At 42.9% G+C, this 17,891-nt stretch overlaps 1 protein-coding gene across 3 annotated transcripts in view; it reads left to right on the forward strand.

Annotated features, from left to right (window-relative positions):
* LOC132403566 (golgin subfamily B member 1-like) overlaps positions 1–17,891 on the forward strand; it is a 206,314-nt gene that overhangs the window by 53,129 nt on the left and 135,294 nt on the right. For all 3 annotated transcript variants that reach the window (XM_059986962.1, XM_059986960.1, XM_059986961.1), the window contains exon 4: positions 11,816–11,971. In XM_059986962.1, coding sequence (XP_059842945.1) covers positions 11,816–11,971 — 156 coding nt within the window. The remainder of the gene's footprint in view (positions 1–11,815; positions 11,972–17,891) is intronic.

A 17,891-nucleotide genomic window follows, 5' to 3' on the forward strand; every position in this document is an offset into this window, starting at 1 on the left:
CGTTCAGCCCACTCTTCTAACTGGCCTAAATCTCTCTGCAATCTTTGAAAACCTACTTCATTATCCACAACGCCACCTACCTTAGTATCATCTGCATACTTACTAATCCAATTTACCACCCCATCATCCAGATCATAAATATATATGACAAACAACATTGGACCCAGTACAGATCCCTGAGACACACCACTAGTCACCGGCCTCCAACCTAACAAACAGTTATCCACCACTACTCTCTGACATCTCCCATCCAGCCACTGTTGAATCCATTTTACTACTTCAATATTAATACCTAACGATTGAACCTTCCTAACTAACTTTCCATGTGGAACCTTGTCAAAAGCCTTACTGAAGTCCATATAGACAACATCCACTGCTTTACCTTCATCAACTTTCCTAGTAACCTCTTCAAAAAATTCAATAAGATTTGTCAAACATGACCTTCCACGTACAAATCCATGTTGACTGTTCCTAATCAGACCCTGTCTATCCAGGTAATTATATATACCATCTCTAAGAATGCTTTCCATTAATTTACCACCACTGACGTTAAACTTACAGGCCTTACAGGTTTACTCATTGAACCAATTTTAAACAATGGAACCACATGAGGAACACGCCAATCCTCTGGCACATAATCCCTGTTTCTAATGACATTTGTAATATTTCTGTGACTGCCCCTGCTATTTCTACACTAACTTCTGTCAAGATCCTAGGGAATATCCTGTCAGGATCCGGAGACTTATCCACTTTTATATTCCTTAAAAGCACAGGTACTTCCTCTTATTTAATCATCATAGATTCCACAACTACCCTACTTGTTTCCCTTACCTTTCACAATTCAATATCCTTCTCCTTAGTGAATACCGAAGAAAACAAATTGTTCAAAATCTCCCCCATCTCTTTTGGCTCCACACATCGCTGTCCACTCTGATTCTCTAAGGGACCAATTTTGTCCCTCACTATCCTTTTGCTATTAATATAACTGTAGATTTATTTTCACCTTACTTGCCAGATCAACCTCATATTTTCTTTTAGCTTTTCTAATTTGTTTCATAAGATTCTTTTTACATTCTTTATATTCCTCGAGCACCTCATTTACTCCACGCTGCCTATATTTATTGTAGATCTCTCTCTTTTTCCCAACCAAGTTTCCAATATACCTTGAAAACCATGGTTCTATGAATAGACAATAGACAGTAGGTGCAGGAGTAGGCCATTTGGCCCTTCTAGCCAGCACCGCCATTCACTGTGATCATGGCTGATCATACACAGTCAGTACCCCGTTCCTGCCCTCTCCCCATTTCCCTTGACCCCGCTATCTATAACTCTATCTAACTCTCTCTTGAATGCATCCAGAGACTTGGCCTCCACTGCCTTCTGGGGCAGAGCATTCCACATATCCACCACTCTCTGGGTGAAAATGTTTTTCCGCATCTCTGTTCTAAATGGCCTGCCCCTTATTCTTAAACTGTGGCCTCTAGTCCTGGACTCACCCATCAGTACGAACATACTTCCTGCCTCCAGCGTGTCCAATCCCTTAATAATCTTATATGTTTCAATCAGATCCCCTCTCATCCTTCTAAATTCCAGTGTATGTAAGCCCAGTCGCTCCAATCTTTCAACATATGACAGTCCCGCCATTCCAGGAATAAACCTTGTGAACCTACACTGCACTCCCTAAATAGCAAGAATGTCCTTCCTCAAATTTGGAGACCAAAACTGCACACAATACTCCAGCTGGGGTCTCACCAGGGCCCTGTACAGCTGCAGAAGGACCTCTTTACTCCTATACTCAATTCCTCTTGTTATAAAGGCCAGCATGCCATTAGCTTTCTTCACAGACTGCTGTACCTGCATGCTTGCTTTCATTGACTGATGTACAAGAACACCTAGATCTCGTTGTACTTCCCCTTTTCCTAACTTCACTCCATTTAGATAGTAATCTGCCTTCCTGTTCTTGCCACCAAAGTGGTAACCTCACATTTATCCCCACATTAAACTGCATCTGTCATACGTTTGCCCACTCACCCAACCTGTCCAAGTCACCCTGCATTCTCATAACATCCTCCTGACATTTCACACTGCCACCCAACTTTGTGTCATCAGCAAATTTGCTAATGTTACTTTTAATCCCTTCATCTAAATCATTAATGTATATTGTAAACAGCTGCGGTCCCAGCACTGAACCTTGCGGTACCCCACTGGTCACAGCCTGCCATTCCAAAAGGGACCTGTTAATCGCTACTCTTTGTTTCCTGTCAGCCAGCCAATTTTCAATCCATGTCAGTACTCTGCCCTCAATACCTTGTGCCCTAATTTTGCCCACTAATCTCCTATGTAGGACTTTATCAAAATCTTTCTGAAAGTCCAGGTACATTACATCCACTGGCTCTCCCTTGTCCATTTTCATAGTTACATCCTCAAAAAACTCCAGAAGATTAGTCAAGCATGATTTTCCGTTCATAAATCCATGCTGACTCAGACTGATCCTTCTACTACTATCCAAATGTGTCATAATTTCCTCTTTTATAATTGACTGCAGCATCTTTTCCACCACTGACGTCAGGCGAACCGGTCTATAATTCCCTGTTTTCTCTCTCCCTCCTTTCTTGAAAAGTGGGACAACATTAGCCACCCTCCAATCAGCAGGAACTGTTCCTGAATCTATAGAACATTGGAAAATGATTACCAATGCGTCCACGATTTCTAGAGCTACCTCTTTAAGTACCCTGGGTTGCAGACCATCAGGTCCCGGGGTCTTATCAGCCTTCAGACTCAACACCGTTTGTTGCCTAATATAAATTTCCTTCAGTTCATCCTTTACCCTAGTTCCTTTGGCCACTATTACATCTGGGAGATTGTTTGTGTCTTCCCTAGTGAAGACAGATCCAAAGTACCTGTTCAACTCGTCTGCCATCTCCTTGTTCCCCATAATAAATTCACCCGTTTCTGTCTTCAATGGCCCAATTTTGATCTTAACTATTTTTTTGCTATTCACATACCTAAAGAAGCTTTTACTATCCTCCTTTATATTCTTGGCTAGTTTACCTTCGTACCTCATTTTTTCTTGGCGTATTGCCTTTTTTGTTATCTTCTGTTGCTCTTTAAAAGCTTCCCAGTCCTCCGGTTTCCCACTCATCTTTGCTATGTTATACTTCTCTTTTATTTTTATACTGCCCTTTACTTCCCTCGTCAGCCACGGCTGCCCCTTACTCTCCTTAGCTCCTCCCTCATAGCTCCATAGTTCCCTTTGTTCAACTATAATACTGACATATCCGATTTTCCCTTCTCCTTTTCAAATTGTAGGTTAAAACATATCATATTATGGTCACTACCTCCTAATGGTTCCTTTACCTCGAGGTCCCTGATCAAATCCGTTTCAATGCACAACACTAAATCTAGAATTGCCTTTTCCCTGGTAGGCTCCAGTACAAGCTGTTCTAAGAATCCATCTCGTAGGCACTCCACAAACTCCCTTTCTTGGGGCCCAGTACCATTCTGATTCTCCCAGTCTACCTGCATGTTGAAATCCCCCGTGACAACTGTATCATTACCTTTGCGACATGCCAATTTTAACTCTTCATTCAACTTACACCCTACATCCAGACTGCTATTTGGGGGCCTGTAGATAACTCCCATTCAGGTCTTTATACCCTTACAATTTCTCAGTTCTATCCATACTGACTACATCCCCTGATTCTATGTCCCCTCTCACAAGGGACTGAATATCTTTCCTCACTAACAGAGCCACCCCACCCCCTCTGCCAGTCAGTCTGTCCTTTTGATAAGATGTATATCTTTGAATATTCATTTCCCAGGCCCTGTCCGCTTGAAGCCATGTCTCTGTTATTCCCACAACATCGTACTTGCCGTAATTTGCCGTAATTTTCAACTGAGCCTCAAGCTCATCTACTTTATTCCTTATACTTCGTGCATTCATATATAATACTTGTAATTTGTTACTCCCCTCTCCTTTCATATCAATTCCTATTTCACTTGGCCATACTGTATGATCTCTTCTTGAGTTTTCTACTCCATTGATTCTGTTGTCCTTTTTAACTTATTTTCACTTTCCCTTTAACTCCATCCTATTATTTCCAGTTCATCCCCTCCCCCCCACCTACTTAGTTTAAACACATCCGTGTTGCAGTGGCAAACCTGTCTGCCAGAATGCTGGTCCCCCACCTATTAAGGTGCAACCCGTCCCTTTTGTACAATTCATCCCTACCCCAAAACAGATCCCGGTGGTCCAAGAATGTAAATCCTTGCTTCTTACACCAATTCCTCAGCCACACATTCAGATCCATTATCTCCCTGTTCCTGCCCTCTCCAGCACGAGGAACTGGAAGCAAACCAGAGATAACCACCCTGGAAGTCCTGTTTTTCAGCCTTCTTCCGAGTTTTCTGAAGTCCCGCTGCAGAATGTCCTTCCCCTTCTTCCCAATGTCATTTGTATGGACATGCACTACCACTTCTGGCTGTTCACCTTCACCCTTGAGGATTCCCTGCAATTGGTCCATGATGTCCTGGATCCTAGCACCAGGGAGGCAACACACCATCCTTAAATCTCGCCTGTTGCCGCATAAACCCCTTTCCGTACCTCTTACTATGGAGTCCCCTACTACCACGGCTCTTCCTGATGTCTGACTCCTCGTCTTTGCTTCTGCACCAATTTTCAGCTTGCAGACCTGTCCGCCTCTCAGACTGGCAGTATCTTCTGTCCCATTAGGTGGCTCTCTCAAACTTTTAACCTTTCCTTTCAACCTAACAGGAACATAAAGATTCTGTACCCTCAAAATTTCACCTTTAAATGACCTCCATTTCTCTATTACATCCTTCCCATAAAACAAATTGTCTCAATCCACTCCTTCTAAATCCTTCCGCATCTCCTCAAAGTTAGCCTTTCTCCAATCAAAAATCTCAAATCTGGGTCCAGTCCTATCCTTCTCCATAATTATATTGAAACTAATGGCATTGTGATCACTGGACCCAAAGTGCTCCCCAACACATACCTCTATCACCTGACCTATCTTATTCCCTAACAGGAGATCCAACACTGCCCCTTCTCTAGTTGGTAACTCTATGTATTGCTGCAAAAAACTATCCTGCACACAATTTACAAACTCCAAACCATCTAGCCCTTTTACAGAATGGGCTTCCCAGTCTATGTGTGGAAAATTAAAATCTCCCACAATCACAACCTTGTACTTACTACAAATACCTGCTATCTCCTTACAAATTTGCTCCTCCAATTCTTGCTCCCCATTAGGTGGTCTATAATACACCCCTATAAGTTTTACTACACCTTTCCCATTCCTCAGTTCCACCCAAATAGCTTCCTTAGATGAGCCCTCTAATCTATCCTGCCAGAGCACTGCTGCAATATTTTCTCTGACAAGCAGTGCAAAACCTCCGCCTCTTGCCCCTCCGATTCTATCACACCTGAAGCAACGAAATCCAGGAATATTTAGTTGCCAACCACATCCCTCCTGCAACCATGTTTCACTAATAGCTGCAACATCATATTTCCAGGTATCAATCCATGCTCTAAGCTCATCCAGCTTTCTTACAATGCTCCTAGCATTAAAATAGATGCATTTAAGAAATTCTCCACATCTTACTCTCTGTGTATACCTAACGGTGCAAACAACTTTATTATCTTTTTCTTCCATCTCCCCTACATCTTTGGTCTGAGCGCTCCCCTTCTCTATCACCTGTCTATCCTCCCTCACACACTGTCTACTAGCTTTCTCTATTTGTGAACTAACCTCCTCTCTCCTAGTCTCTTCAATTTGATTCCCACCCCCCCAACCATTCTAGTTTAAAGTCTCCCCGATAGCCTTAGCAAATCTCCCCGCCAGGGTATTGATCCCCCTAGGATTCAAGTGCAACTGGTCCTTTTTATACAAGTCACACCTGCCCCTAAAGAGGTTGCAATGATCCAGAAACCTGAATCCCTGCCCCCTGCTCCAATCCCTCAGCCACGCATTTATCCTGCACCTCATGCCATTCCTACTCTCACTGTCGCATGTCACAGGCAGTAATCCTGAGATTACTACCTTTGCGCTCATTCTTCTCAACTCCCTTCCTAACTCCCTATATTCTCCTTTCAGGACCTCTTCCCTTTTCCTACCTATGTCATTGGTACCTATGTGTACCACGACCTCTGGCTCCTCACCCTCCCACTTCAGGATATCTTGGACACGTTCAGAAACATCCCGGACCCTGGCACCTAGGAGGCAAACTACCATCTGGGTCTCTTGACTGTGTCCACAGAATTGTCTGTCTGACCCCCTAACTATCGAGTCCTCTATTACTACTGCCTTCCTCTTCCTTTTCCTACCCTTCTGAGCAATAGGGCTTGACTCTGTGCCAGAGGCACAGCCACTGTTGCTTCTCCCAGATAGGCTGTCCCCCCCAACAGTACTCAAACAGGAGTACTTATTGTCAAGGGGTACAGCTACTGGGGTATTCTCTAAAACCTGACTCTTCCCCCTTCCCTCTCATAACCATGACCCACTTGTCTGCCTCCCGTGGCCCTGGTGTGACCACCTGCCTGTAACTCCTCACTCTCCCTATCCAGTTCCCTATCATGGTCCCTTTGGAGCTGCTGCTCAGTGTACCTGCCGCAGATGTGGACGTCCGGCAGTCTAGGAGACTCCAGGGTCTCCCACATCCGACACCAAGAACAACATGCTGCCCTTACACTCATAGTTCCCCCTTTCCTCAAATAACAGGAACAACTGAAACTTAAACCGACCTTGCCTCACCCGTTTCTGCCTAAGCCCATTGAGCCAAAGCCCTTAAGCCTTCACTCTGTTCCTGGCTCACTCCGCTGCCCGCTTTATAAGGCTGTGTTCCTTTTAAATCTTCTGTGCTTTACTGCCTGACGTCACATGCTTGTGCAGTCCCGCCTCTCTTAACTCCAATGAGAAGAAGAGAAAATCAAAATGGCTCCCGCCGCACTCCATCTTTGATTCTCAGACTTCCTTCTTTAAATTAAACCTGAATCAGGATTCCTGCCCTTTTAAATCTTCCGCGCTTCACTGCCCGACTTTACACACCTGCGCAGTCCTGCCTCTCTTAACTCCGATGAGAAGAAGAAAAAATCCAAATGGCTCCCGCTGCACTCACGCTCTGATTCTCAGACTTCCTCCTTCAAATCAAGTACAGCCTCTTCTCTTGCAGGCTTATCTACATATTGTGTCAAGAAAGCTTCCTGAACACACCTAACAAACTCCACCCCATTTAAACCTCTCGCTCTAGGGAGATGCCAATCAATATTTGGGAAATTAAAATCTCCCACTCCAAAAACCCTGTTATTACTACTCCTTTTCAGAATCTGTTGCCCTATCTACTCAATGTCTCTGTTACTATTGGGTGGTCTATAAAAAACACTGAGTAGAGTTATTGACCCCTTTTTCTTCCTAACTTCCACCCACAGAGACTCAGTAGACAACCCCTCCATGATTTCCTCCTTTTCTGCAGCCATGACACTATCTCTGATCAACAGTGTCATGCTTCCACCTCTTTTGCCTCCCTTCCTTTATTTTCTGAAACATCTAAAGCCTGGCAGTTGAAGTAACTATTCCTGCCCCTGAGCCATCCAAGCCTCTGTAATGGCCACAAAATCATTGCTCCAAGTACTGATCCACGCTCTAAGCATCTTCCTCTTTGTGATGTATATATCCTGTGCCTTCCAAATTGCTTAGAGAAATTCCAGCCTTTGTTGCTCTGCCATCATCCTTGCAAGTGTTCTTTTCCAATCAATTCTGGCCAACTCCACTCTCATGCCTCTGTAATTCCCTTTATTCCACTGTAATGCTGATACAATTGACTTAGCTTCTCCTCCTGAAATTTCAGGTGGAATTCAATCATATTATGATCACTTGTACATAAGGGTTCTTTTACCTTAAGCTCTCTAATCAGTTCTGGTTCATTACATAACACCCAATCCAGAAAAGCTGATCCCCTGGTGGGCTCAATGACTAGATGCTCTGAAAAACCATCTTGTTGGCACCCTAGAAATCCCTCCCTGCAATCCAGCACCAACCTGATTTTCACAATCTACCTGGGAAAATCTAATGATATAATTTCATTTTTTACCAATAGAGCAACACCTTGCTGCCTATCCTTTCAATACAGTGTGTACCCTTGGACATTTAGCTCCCAGCTATAATCTTTCAGCCATGAATCCGTAATGCCTATAATGTCATATCTGCCAATCTGCAACTGTGTTGTAAGTTCATCTACTTTATTCAGATACAACACCTTCGGTCAGTATTCACCCTTTTTGATTTTGTCCACCTTTTACATTGCAACTCATCCTGCAATGTAATTTTGTAATTTTGCCCTGTAACACCCTCTCTTCACTACACTTTGTTTCTGTTTGTAAGCCAGCTACTTAGCCTTCAGCACTATTATCTACCTTCCTACGATGAATTTAAATATAGGCAGCTCAGCACACTAGTTGCACCATGCTGAACCTTTTGCTTCCTAATTTTATCTGAAGTCTTACCAACATCTGCCTCCACAACCAGTCCACTAACTCTTCTGGCACTCTGGTTCCCATCTCCTGCAATTCTAGTTTAAACCCCACAATGCAGCGTTAACAACTCTCCTGCTAGGATACTAGTCCCCCTCCAGTTGTGTGCAAATAGAATTCTGTACAGATCCTACCTTCTTTGAAAGAGAACCCAATGATCCAAAAATCTTGTGCTGTCCCTCCTACACCATGTATTAGCCACGTATTACACTGTATAATCTTCCTAGTTCAGCCTCATTATTACATGGCATGGGTAGCAATCCTGAGATCACAACCCTGGAAATCCTTCCCTTTAACTTAGCGCCCTGAACTTACTATGCAGAATCTCGTCACTGATCCTACTCATGTCATTGGTACCCACGTGGATGATGACTTCTGGCTGTTCGCTCTCCTACTTAAGAATGCTGAGGACTTGATCCAAGATATCCTGGACCTGAGCACCCGGGAGGCAACATACCATCCAGGAATCTCATTCTTGTCTGCAGAACCTCCTGTCTATTCCCGTAACATCCACTTCATTCATGGTACTCCTCGCATTAAAACAGACACGTCTCAAACCATCAGTCTGAGTGCATCCCTTCTCTATCACCTGCCTATCCTCCCTTTTGCACTGTCTCCAAGTTTTCTCTATGTGTGAGCCAACCTCCCTTTCCTCCATCACTTCAGTTCGGTTCCCACCTCCCCCCCCCCCCCCCCCAGCAATTCTCGTTTAAAGTCCTCAATAACCATTGCAAACCTCCCCTCCAGGATATTGGTCCCGCTCAGATTCAAGTTAACCCGTCCTTTTTGTACAGGTCACACCTGCCCCAGAAGAGGTCCCAATGATCCAGAAATCTGAATCCCTGCCCCCTGCTCGAATCCCTCAGCCACGCATTTATACTCACCTCATTCTATTCCTATACTGTCACGTGGCACAGGCAGTAATCCTGAGATTACTACCTCTGTGTTCCTGCTTCTCAACTTTCTTCCTAACTCCTTGTAGTCTGCTTTCAGGACCTCCTCCTTTTTCCTACCTATGTCATTGGTACCAATATGTACCATGATCTCTGGCTGTTCTCCTTTCCACTTCAAGATATTGTAGATGTGATCAGAAACATCCCAGATCCTGACACCTGGGAGGCAAACTCCCATCCACGTTTCTTTCCTGTGTCCACAGAATCGCCTGTCTGTCCCGCTAACTATAGAGTCCCCTATCACTGCTGCCATCCTCTTCCATTCTCTACCCTTCTGAGCCACAGGGCCAGACTCTGTGCCAGAGGCATGACCACTGTTGTGTTCAAACTGCCTTCCTTTAATTTGGTCTTACTAATCAATCCCAAACATTGATTTGTCACTGGTCAAAGGTGTATTTCGCTGCCATGACCTGCTCCTGCCATCTGTCGTCAGGCAGTAGATCTGATTGAAGTCCCCTCCTCTCCAAAGTTAAGGTGTCTGGAATGGCTGCTGATCAAAGCTCTATTAAGCAGAAAATGTGGTTTAGAGGAAATGGATCAGCCATAAGCAAATGGTGGACCAGACTTGATGGGCTGAATGGCCTAATTCTATTCTTATGTCATGGTCTTCTGGAGAATATGTAGAATTTCTGCTTACAGAGCATTGCAAGTCTTGGAACTATCTCCTATAAAAGATGTGAGGGCAATGTTCATGAGGTATGTTTAAGGCTGAAAGAAATTAAGGCTGATTATAAATCTAAAGTTATGGAGAAGGGGCAGGAAGGTGAACACGAGGAATTTTAGATCAGCTATAGCAGAGCAGCTCGAGGTACTGAATGATGTACTTTATTACTTTGCCTGGTTCTCCTTCAAATGCTTTGTTCATCATTTGATGCTCGTCTCTTGAAGTATCTTCTATGATTGTATCTTTTCATGAAGTAGCTCTTTGACATTCCAAATTAGATTTAGTGTATGGTATATTTGTTGCCCCTCAATTTAGGTTCCTCCACAAGGAGACATTTGTTTTCTGAGTCTCATTTATTAAATGTTTTTAATAATACTTTCAAGACCTTCATCAGAATTTTTATCATCTTTTCTGATTGCTTTCATCTTTCAAAGGGTTTCAAAGGTACATTTAATGTTAGAGAAATGTATACAATATACATCCTGAAATTCTTTTTTTTCGCAACCATCCACGAAAATAGAGGAGTGCCCCAAAGAATGAGTGACAGTTCAATGTTAGAACGCTAGAGCCCCCACTGCTCCCCCCTCCCATGCATAAGCAGAAGCAAAGCAATTTCCCCCCACTTTCCCACCAGCAAAAAAGCTTTGCTGCCCCCCATCAAGCACTCAAGCGTGCAGCAAAGCATCAGTAAAGACATAGACTTGCAGTACCCTAATGACTACAGGGTCCCCCCCCCCCCACTTTACGAATGTTCGCTTTACACCACTTCGCTTTTACAAAAGACCTACATTAGTAACCTGGTTTCTCATTACAAAGAGGATTTTTGCTTTTACGAAAATTTTTCCCATATAAATTAATGGTTTTTCGCTTTGTGCCATTTTGGCTTAAGAAAGGTTTCATAGGAATGCTCTACCTTTGTAAAGGGGGGGGAAACACTTGTACTCTTTCACTTGGTAATTTGACATACCACAGGTGCTCTCTCTCTCTCCCTAATAAGGGAAAAAGAGTTGTCGCAGTTTCACAGTAAGAGGGGAGACATAACAAACAACTCGCTGATTTATGATGTTAAAAGTATGTTACGTAGCTTTTCTGAGTTCTGTGGCCAAAGAACTTGAGTCTCTGGGCACACAGCTAGCAGCCAGCTTGCTGCTTTCGATCGTGACACACCAATTTCCTGCGGAGGCACCGACCTCGAGTTTGCCCATCACAAGAGCCACAAAATCCCGGAACCCTGAAGGCATGCTAGTCTTCTTGGCTGCGTCCTTGGTATGTCGAATAGCGGCCAGTTGTGAGACCCTGAGAGTGGGTTCCATTCCCACAAAGAACGGTCAGAGTCTTCAAAAGAACCCTGAAAGATAAAAACAGAGATAGTAAAGAAAGACATAGAGCTGTTTCGAAGATGTAAACAAAGGAGTCACTGTTAGGCACCATTGTCCTCCTAAGCTTATATTCATATTCATCAGAACATTTGGGAAAAGTATACACTTTATCATAGAGACTAAATTAAAACATGGCACCGAAGTGTAATTTAGAGCTGAATTCCCCATAGAGTCAGGCATCCTCCAGGGTGATCTGCTCAGTGTGATCCTGAACAAATGAGTATTGACCATAGCATACCATTTGATAAGTGAATATTGAATTGTTTTGTAGGAGGAGAAGGAGCTCTTTGATGCCAGACTCTCAAAGCTAAAACTACAGGCGAAAGCTAAAGTTGCCTCATTGAATGCCCGAATTGAGGAGCTACAAAAACAAACATTGCCCTCAACATCATCACAAACAGCAAGTACAGCAGAGAATGTTGCAGAGGTATGAAAGCAGATTAGCCTGTGTGTCAATGACTATTTATAAGTATGTATTGTGAAGGTTCTGTTAATCCAGCTTTACATTTTTGCACAAGAGGTCAACTAATGGAATATGATCAGTGATAATATTGTGGTGGTTTCTTTGCTTTTCTGATTCAAAGCATCATCGTTTTTTGTTAAAGAATGGGACTTCATTGTAAAGCCTCAGTTGAGAACCAAAGTGTACAATCTGGTGTTTTACAGTGCTTTTTGAACTTCAAAGGGAAAGAGGGTGTGATGCCAAGTGAGAATTGATACATGGCCTAACGTTTTTGCTACGTTAAACACACAGCCCTCCAGTGTCAGTAAAGAGATAGTGGGTTGACTGGAAGTGTCCGATACTCTAACAATGGTTAATGATTATGGAAATTTTACACAAATAATTTTAGACCTAGACAAATTGTACATTACAGAAACTCGCTCTTCAGTCACAATGTCCATTCTGAAGATTTTGCCCTTTGTGCCTTGCCTCTTTTACATAGTGATTGCATCTGGTTCCACCATCTCTTCTAGCAATGAGTTCTAGATATCAGCCACTTTCTGTAAATTAGAAATAAATCTTCCCCTCAAATTCCCTTTAAAACTTTTCCTCTTGTCTTAAATCTATATCCTCTTGTTTTTAATAACTGCACCATTGGATAAAGAATCTAAGCATGTGCCCTATCCGTGCCTCTTTAGATTTTGTATTCCTCGGTCGGATCACCTTTCACCCTGCCTATGAAATGAGCACAGCCTATCCAATCTCTTCCCATAATAAAAGTCCTACAGTCCGGACAATATCCTAGTGAATATTACCTTCAGTTCTGCCAGAGCCATCACATCCTTTCTGTACCATGGCAACCAGAGAGAGATAAATAAGTATTCAAAGTGTGGTCTAACCAGTGTTTTGTAAAGTTGTATGCGATATCCAAACTTTATGTGAAGGCAAGTGTGCCATATACCTTCGTCACTACCCCACTGATCTCAGTTGCCACTTTGCTGGTTAACATTCCTTAGTACCCTACCATTTTCTGCAATTGTCCTTCTGTAGTTTGACATTTCACTTTGTACTACTGAGATTTTTCCTATTATTAACAATTGATTATTGAAATTAAAGTGGGTAAAGATGGAATCACCATGTGAGCAGATTTTCTCTCTCATCTTTGTAAATGACCTGCTGCAAAAGGATTAAGATATCTTGGATCTATTTACTGTCGGCTATGGTTTGCTGATCCTCCATCACGTTGGCCACCGGCTCTTGATGGATATTTGTGAAGCTTAGGAAGCTGTTGCTTGTTGTGATTTTAATTTCAAACTTCCTTGTGACATTGGTAGTTATTAAAAATATTCTGTTACTTTTGTATCAAAAAGACATTTCAGGTTCTTCCCAAACTCTGTAGCCACCTTTATTCCAAAAACCTTAATCTTATCTGACCTACCATAGGTTATCTCCATATTATAACCATATAACAATTACAGTATGGAAACAGGCCATCTCGGCCCTTCTAGTCTATGCAAAATGCTTACTCTCACCTAGTCCCACCGACCCGCACTCAGACCATAACCCTCCATTCCTTTCCTGTCCATACACCTATCAAGTTTTACTTTAAATGACAATACCGAACCTGCCTCTACCACTTCTACTGGAAGCTCATTCCACGCAGCTACCACTCTCTGAGTAAAGAAATTCCCCCTCGTGTTACCCTTAAACTTTTGCCCCCTAACTCTCAAATCATGTCCTCTTGTTTGAATCTCCCCAATGGAAAAAGCCTATCCACGTCAACTCGATCTATCACCCTCATTATTTTAAATACCTCTATCAAGTCCCCCCTCAACCTTCTGTGCTCCAAAGAATAAAGACCTAACTTGTTCAACCTTTCCCTGTAACTTAGATGCTGAAACCCAGGTAACATTCTAGTCAATCGTCTCTGCACTCTCTTTATTTTGTTGACATCTTTCCTATAATTCAGTGACCAGAACTGTATACAATACTCCAAATTCAGCCTTACCAATGCCTTGTACAATTTTAACATTTTCCATAACTTCCCTACTCGTTTCCCTTACCTTACACAATTCAATATCCTTTTCCTTAGTGAATACCAAAGAAAAGAAATTGTTCAAATTCCCCCCCATCTCTTTTGGCTCCACACATAGCTGTCCACTCTGATTCTCTAAGGGACCAGTTTTATTCCTCACTATCCTTTTGCTATTAATATAACTGTAGAAACCCTTTGGATTTATTTTCACCGTACTTGCCAAAGCAACCTCGTATCTTTTTGCTTTTCTAATTTCTTTCTTAAGATTCTTCTTACATTCTTTATATTCCTCGAGCATCTCATTTACTCCATGCTGCCTATATTTATTGTAGATATCTCTTTTTCCTAACCAGGTCTCCAGTTTCCCTTGAAAACCATGGCTCTCTCAAACTTTTAACCTTTCCTTTCAACCTAACAGGAACATAAAGATTCTGTACCCTCAAAATTTCACCTTTAAATGACCTCCATTTCTCTATTACATTCTTCCTATAAAACAAATTGTCCCAATCCACTCCTTCTAAATCCTTTTGCCTCTCCTCAAAGTTAGCCTTTCTCCAATCAAAAATCTCAACTCTGGGTCCAGTCCTATTCTTCTCCATAATTATATTGAAACTAATGGCATTGTGATCACTGCACCCGGTGCTCCCCAACACATACCTCCTATACCTGACCTATTTCATTCCCTAACAGAAGATCCAACACTGCCCCTTCTCTAGTTAGTTCCTCTATGTATTGCTGCAAAAAACTATCCTGCACTCATTTTACAAACTCCAAACCATCCATTCCTTTTACAGTATGGGCTTCCCAGTCTATGTGTGGAAAATTAAAAATCAAAATGTTACAGACATTTGGGTAATGGGAACCTGACCTTCCAGAATTTAAAGGTTTATTTATTATCAAAGTATACAACTCTGAAATTCACTAAATTAATTGGTTGGCAGTCATAGTTGTGTCCCTCCTTTGCCATACCATCTCTAGTCTAAAGAACTGAACAGATGATTCAGAGTACAGCACTCTTGTCCTGTTCATCTGTGAGGCATTTTTTTCTGACATACTGTGTTGGGGAACCACAGTTGTCATGGCTAGCTCCTTGAATAATCCTTTGGCTTGTACTTACTTCCATTAAGTCACTGTACTTTAACTCATTACTTGTTTGAATTCCTCTCTTTTACTACCTTTCCCCCATGAACCCTGATAGTTAAATCCCATTTCTTTCCCTGATACCTACATTTCCTAAACCACAAGCCTTGCCTCACAGAAAAAGCCTTGTAGATGAAGACCATGGCAACATAAGATGTCTCAAGATTTTTTTCGTGTGTCCTCACCCTCATTTTACCATAACCCTAGTCATGGCAAAGGAGGGAATCAACTGTGACTCCCAAACCATACAAAAAGATGGTTGTCATATCTGAGTATTATTTCCCAACATTACTGAGTGGCTAAAAATTAAAATTGACAACATTTATTTGTTTCACACAAGCCTTCTCCATCCCCTGAGCCTGTCATTAGTCTTTAGACCATAAGATATAGGAGCAGAATTAGGCCATTTGGCCCATCAAATCTGCTCCACCATTTCATCATGGTTTTTTTCCCTCTCAGCCCCAGTCTCCTGCCTTCCCCTACATCCCAATATCCCTTCATGCTCTGACCAATCAAGAATCTATCAACCTCTGCCTTAAATATACATAAAGGCTCAGCCTCTGCAGCTGCCTGTGACAATGAATTCCACAGCTTCATCACTCTGGTTAAAGAAATACCTCCTCATTTCCATTTTAAAAGCATGCCCCTCTATTCTGAGGGTATGTGCTCTGGTCTTAGACTCACCCACCATAGGAAACATCCTCTCCACATCCACTCTATCAAGGCCTTTCACCATTCAATAGTTGTCAATGAGGTCACCCCTCATTCTTCTGAATTCCAGTGATTACAGGCCCAGAGCCATCAAACGCTCTTCACATGACAAGATGTTTAATCCTGGAATCATTTTTGTGAACCTCCTTTGAACCTTCTGGTTTCTAAGATAAAGGGGCCCAAAATTGCTCACAGTACTCCCAAGTGAGGCCTCACCAATGCTTTACAAGGTCTCAATATTACATCCTAGTTTTTATATTCTTGTCCTCTTGATATGAGTGCTAACATTGCATTTGCCTTCCTCACCACTGACTCAATCTGCAAATAAACCTTTAGGGAATCCTGCACAAGGACTCTCAAATCCCTTTTCACCTCAGATTTTTGTATTTTCTCTCAATTTAGAAATCGTCAACCCCATGTGCCATTTTTGCCCATTCTCCTAATCTGTCTAACTCCTGTAGCCTCTTTACTTCCTCAAAACTACCTGCCCCTCCACCTATCTTCATGTCATCTGCAAACTTTGCAACAAAGACATTAATTCCATCATCCAATTAATTGACATATAACGTAAAAAGAATCAGTCCCAACATAGACTCCTGTGGAACACCACTCATCATCGGCAGCCAACCAAAAAAGGCTCCCTTTTTTCCCACTCTTTGCGTCCTGCCAACCAGGCATTGCTTTATCCATGCTAGAATCTTTCCTGTAATGCTTCGGACTAATAGCTTGTTAAACTCCTTGTCAAAGGCTTTCCAAAAATCCAAGTACAGGTGTCCCCCATTTTTCGAACGTTTGCTTTACGTCAACTCGCTGTTACGAAAGACGTACATTAGTTACCTGTTTTTGCTTACAGAAGGTGTTTTCACTGTTACGATAAAAGGCAGCGCATGCGCCGGGCAGACTAGCTCCTCCCCCGGAACTGCATTCTAGCCGGCATTGCTTAAACACGTGCCTGTGAGCATCTGTGCTTTATGTCGATTTATTTTGTGCATCCGTTAGCAAGATGAGTTCTAAGGTATCGGAAAAACCTAAAAGAGCACATAAGGGTGTTACACTTAGTGTAGAACTAGACATAATAAAGCGGTTCGATCGTGGTGAATGAAGTAAGGATATTGAGAGTTTGGCTAAGGGTTTGTGGAAGTTGATGAAGATGATGTTCAAGAGGTTTTGGCATCCCGTGACCAAGAACTGATGGATGAAGAGGAAAGGATAACAATTGAAGCCGTACGCAGTAGTGAACGGCCCGAAAGCGAAAAAGTCCAGGAACTGAACGGAAAGCAATTACATGAGATTTTCGCTGTGATTGACAACGCAGTGCAGAAAAGTATGACTTTAATTTTGAATGGGTGCGTAGGTTTAGGGCAGGTTTGCAGGATGGTTTGAGTGCTTACAAAGAACTGTATGATAGAAAAATGCACGAGGCTAAGCAGTCAAGCATACTGTCATTTTTCAAGCCTTCCACATCAGCCACAGCAGACGACGAAACTCAACCTACGACATCGAGGCAGGCAGACATAGAAGAAGGTGACCTGCCTGCCCTGAAGGAAACAGACAATAATGAGATGACACCCCAGTGTCCCACCACCCCCACCTCCGACAACTCAGCCTAGCACACCATCGTCAGTGTGTTTACTGTCTTCCCGATTCCAGTAAGTGAACTATGCTGTGGTGACCCACTTTCCAGCGCACTCAAACCGGCTCACAAAATGGCACGCGCGGGTAGAGAGGCCGGCCCCAAAAAGGGCGCCAGGCCTTCTTCACCAGAAAGGGGAAAAGCCCGCGCGCGGGAAGGGACTTTGAATATGCGCCCCCTATAGCACTCCTGCCTGGGGAGGGCGGAAACGGGAAGGCTTAAAAGCGAGGCCACGAAGTTTGAATAAATCTTTTATGCAACTGCAACTCACCGTCTGCGTGTCGTTATTCCAGTGCTGTGTGTAGCACACCGCTACAGTTGGTGACCCCAACGGCCCAAACGATATTTAGACCTAAGATGAACGATGCCGCATCTGTTCATGCAGT

Source organism: Hypanus sabinus, chromosome 13 (assembly GCF_030144855.1).
Source record: "Hypanus sabinus isolate sHypSab1 chromosome 13, sHypSab1.hap1, whole genome shotgun sequence".
Lineage (NCBI taxonomy): Eukaryota > Metazoa > Chordata > Chondrichthyes > Myliobatiformes > Dasyatidae > Hypanus > Hypanus sabinus.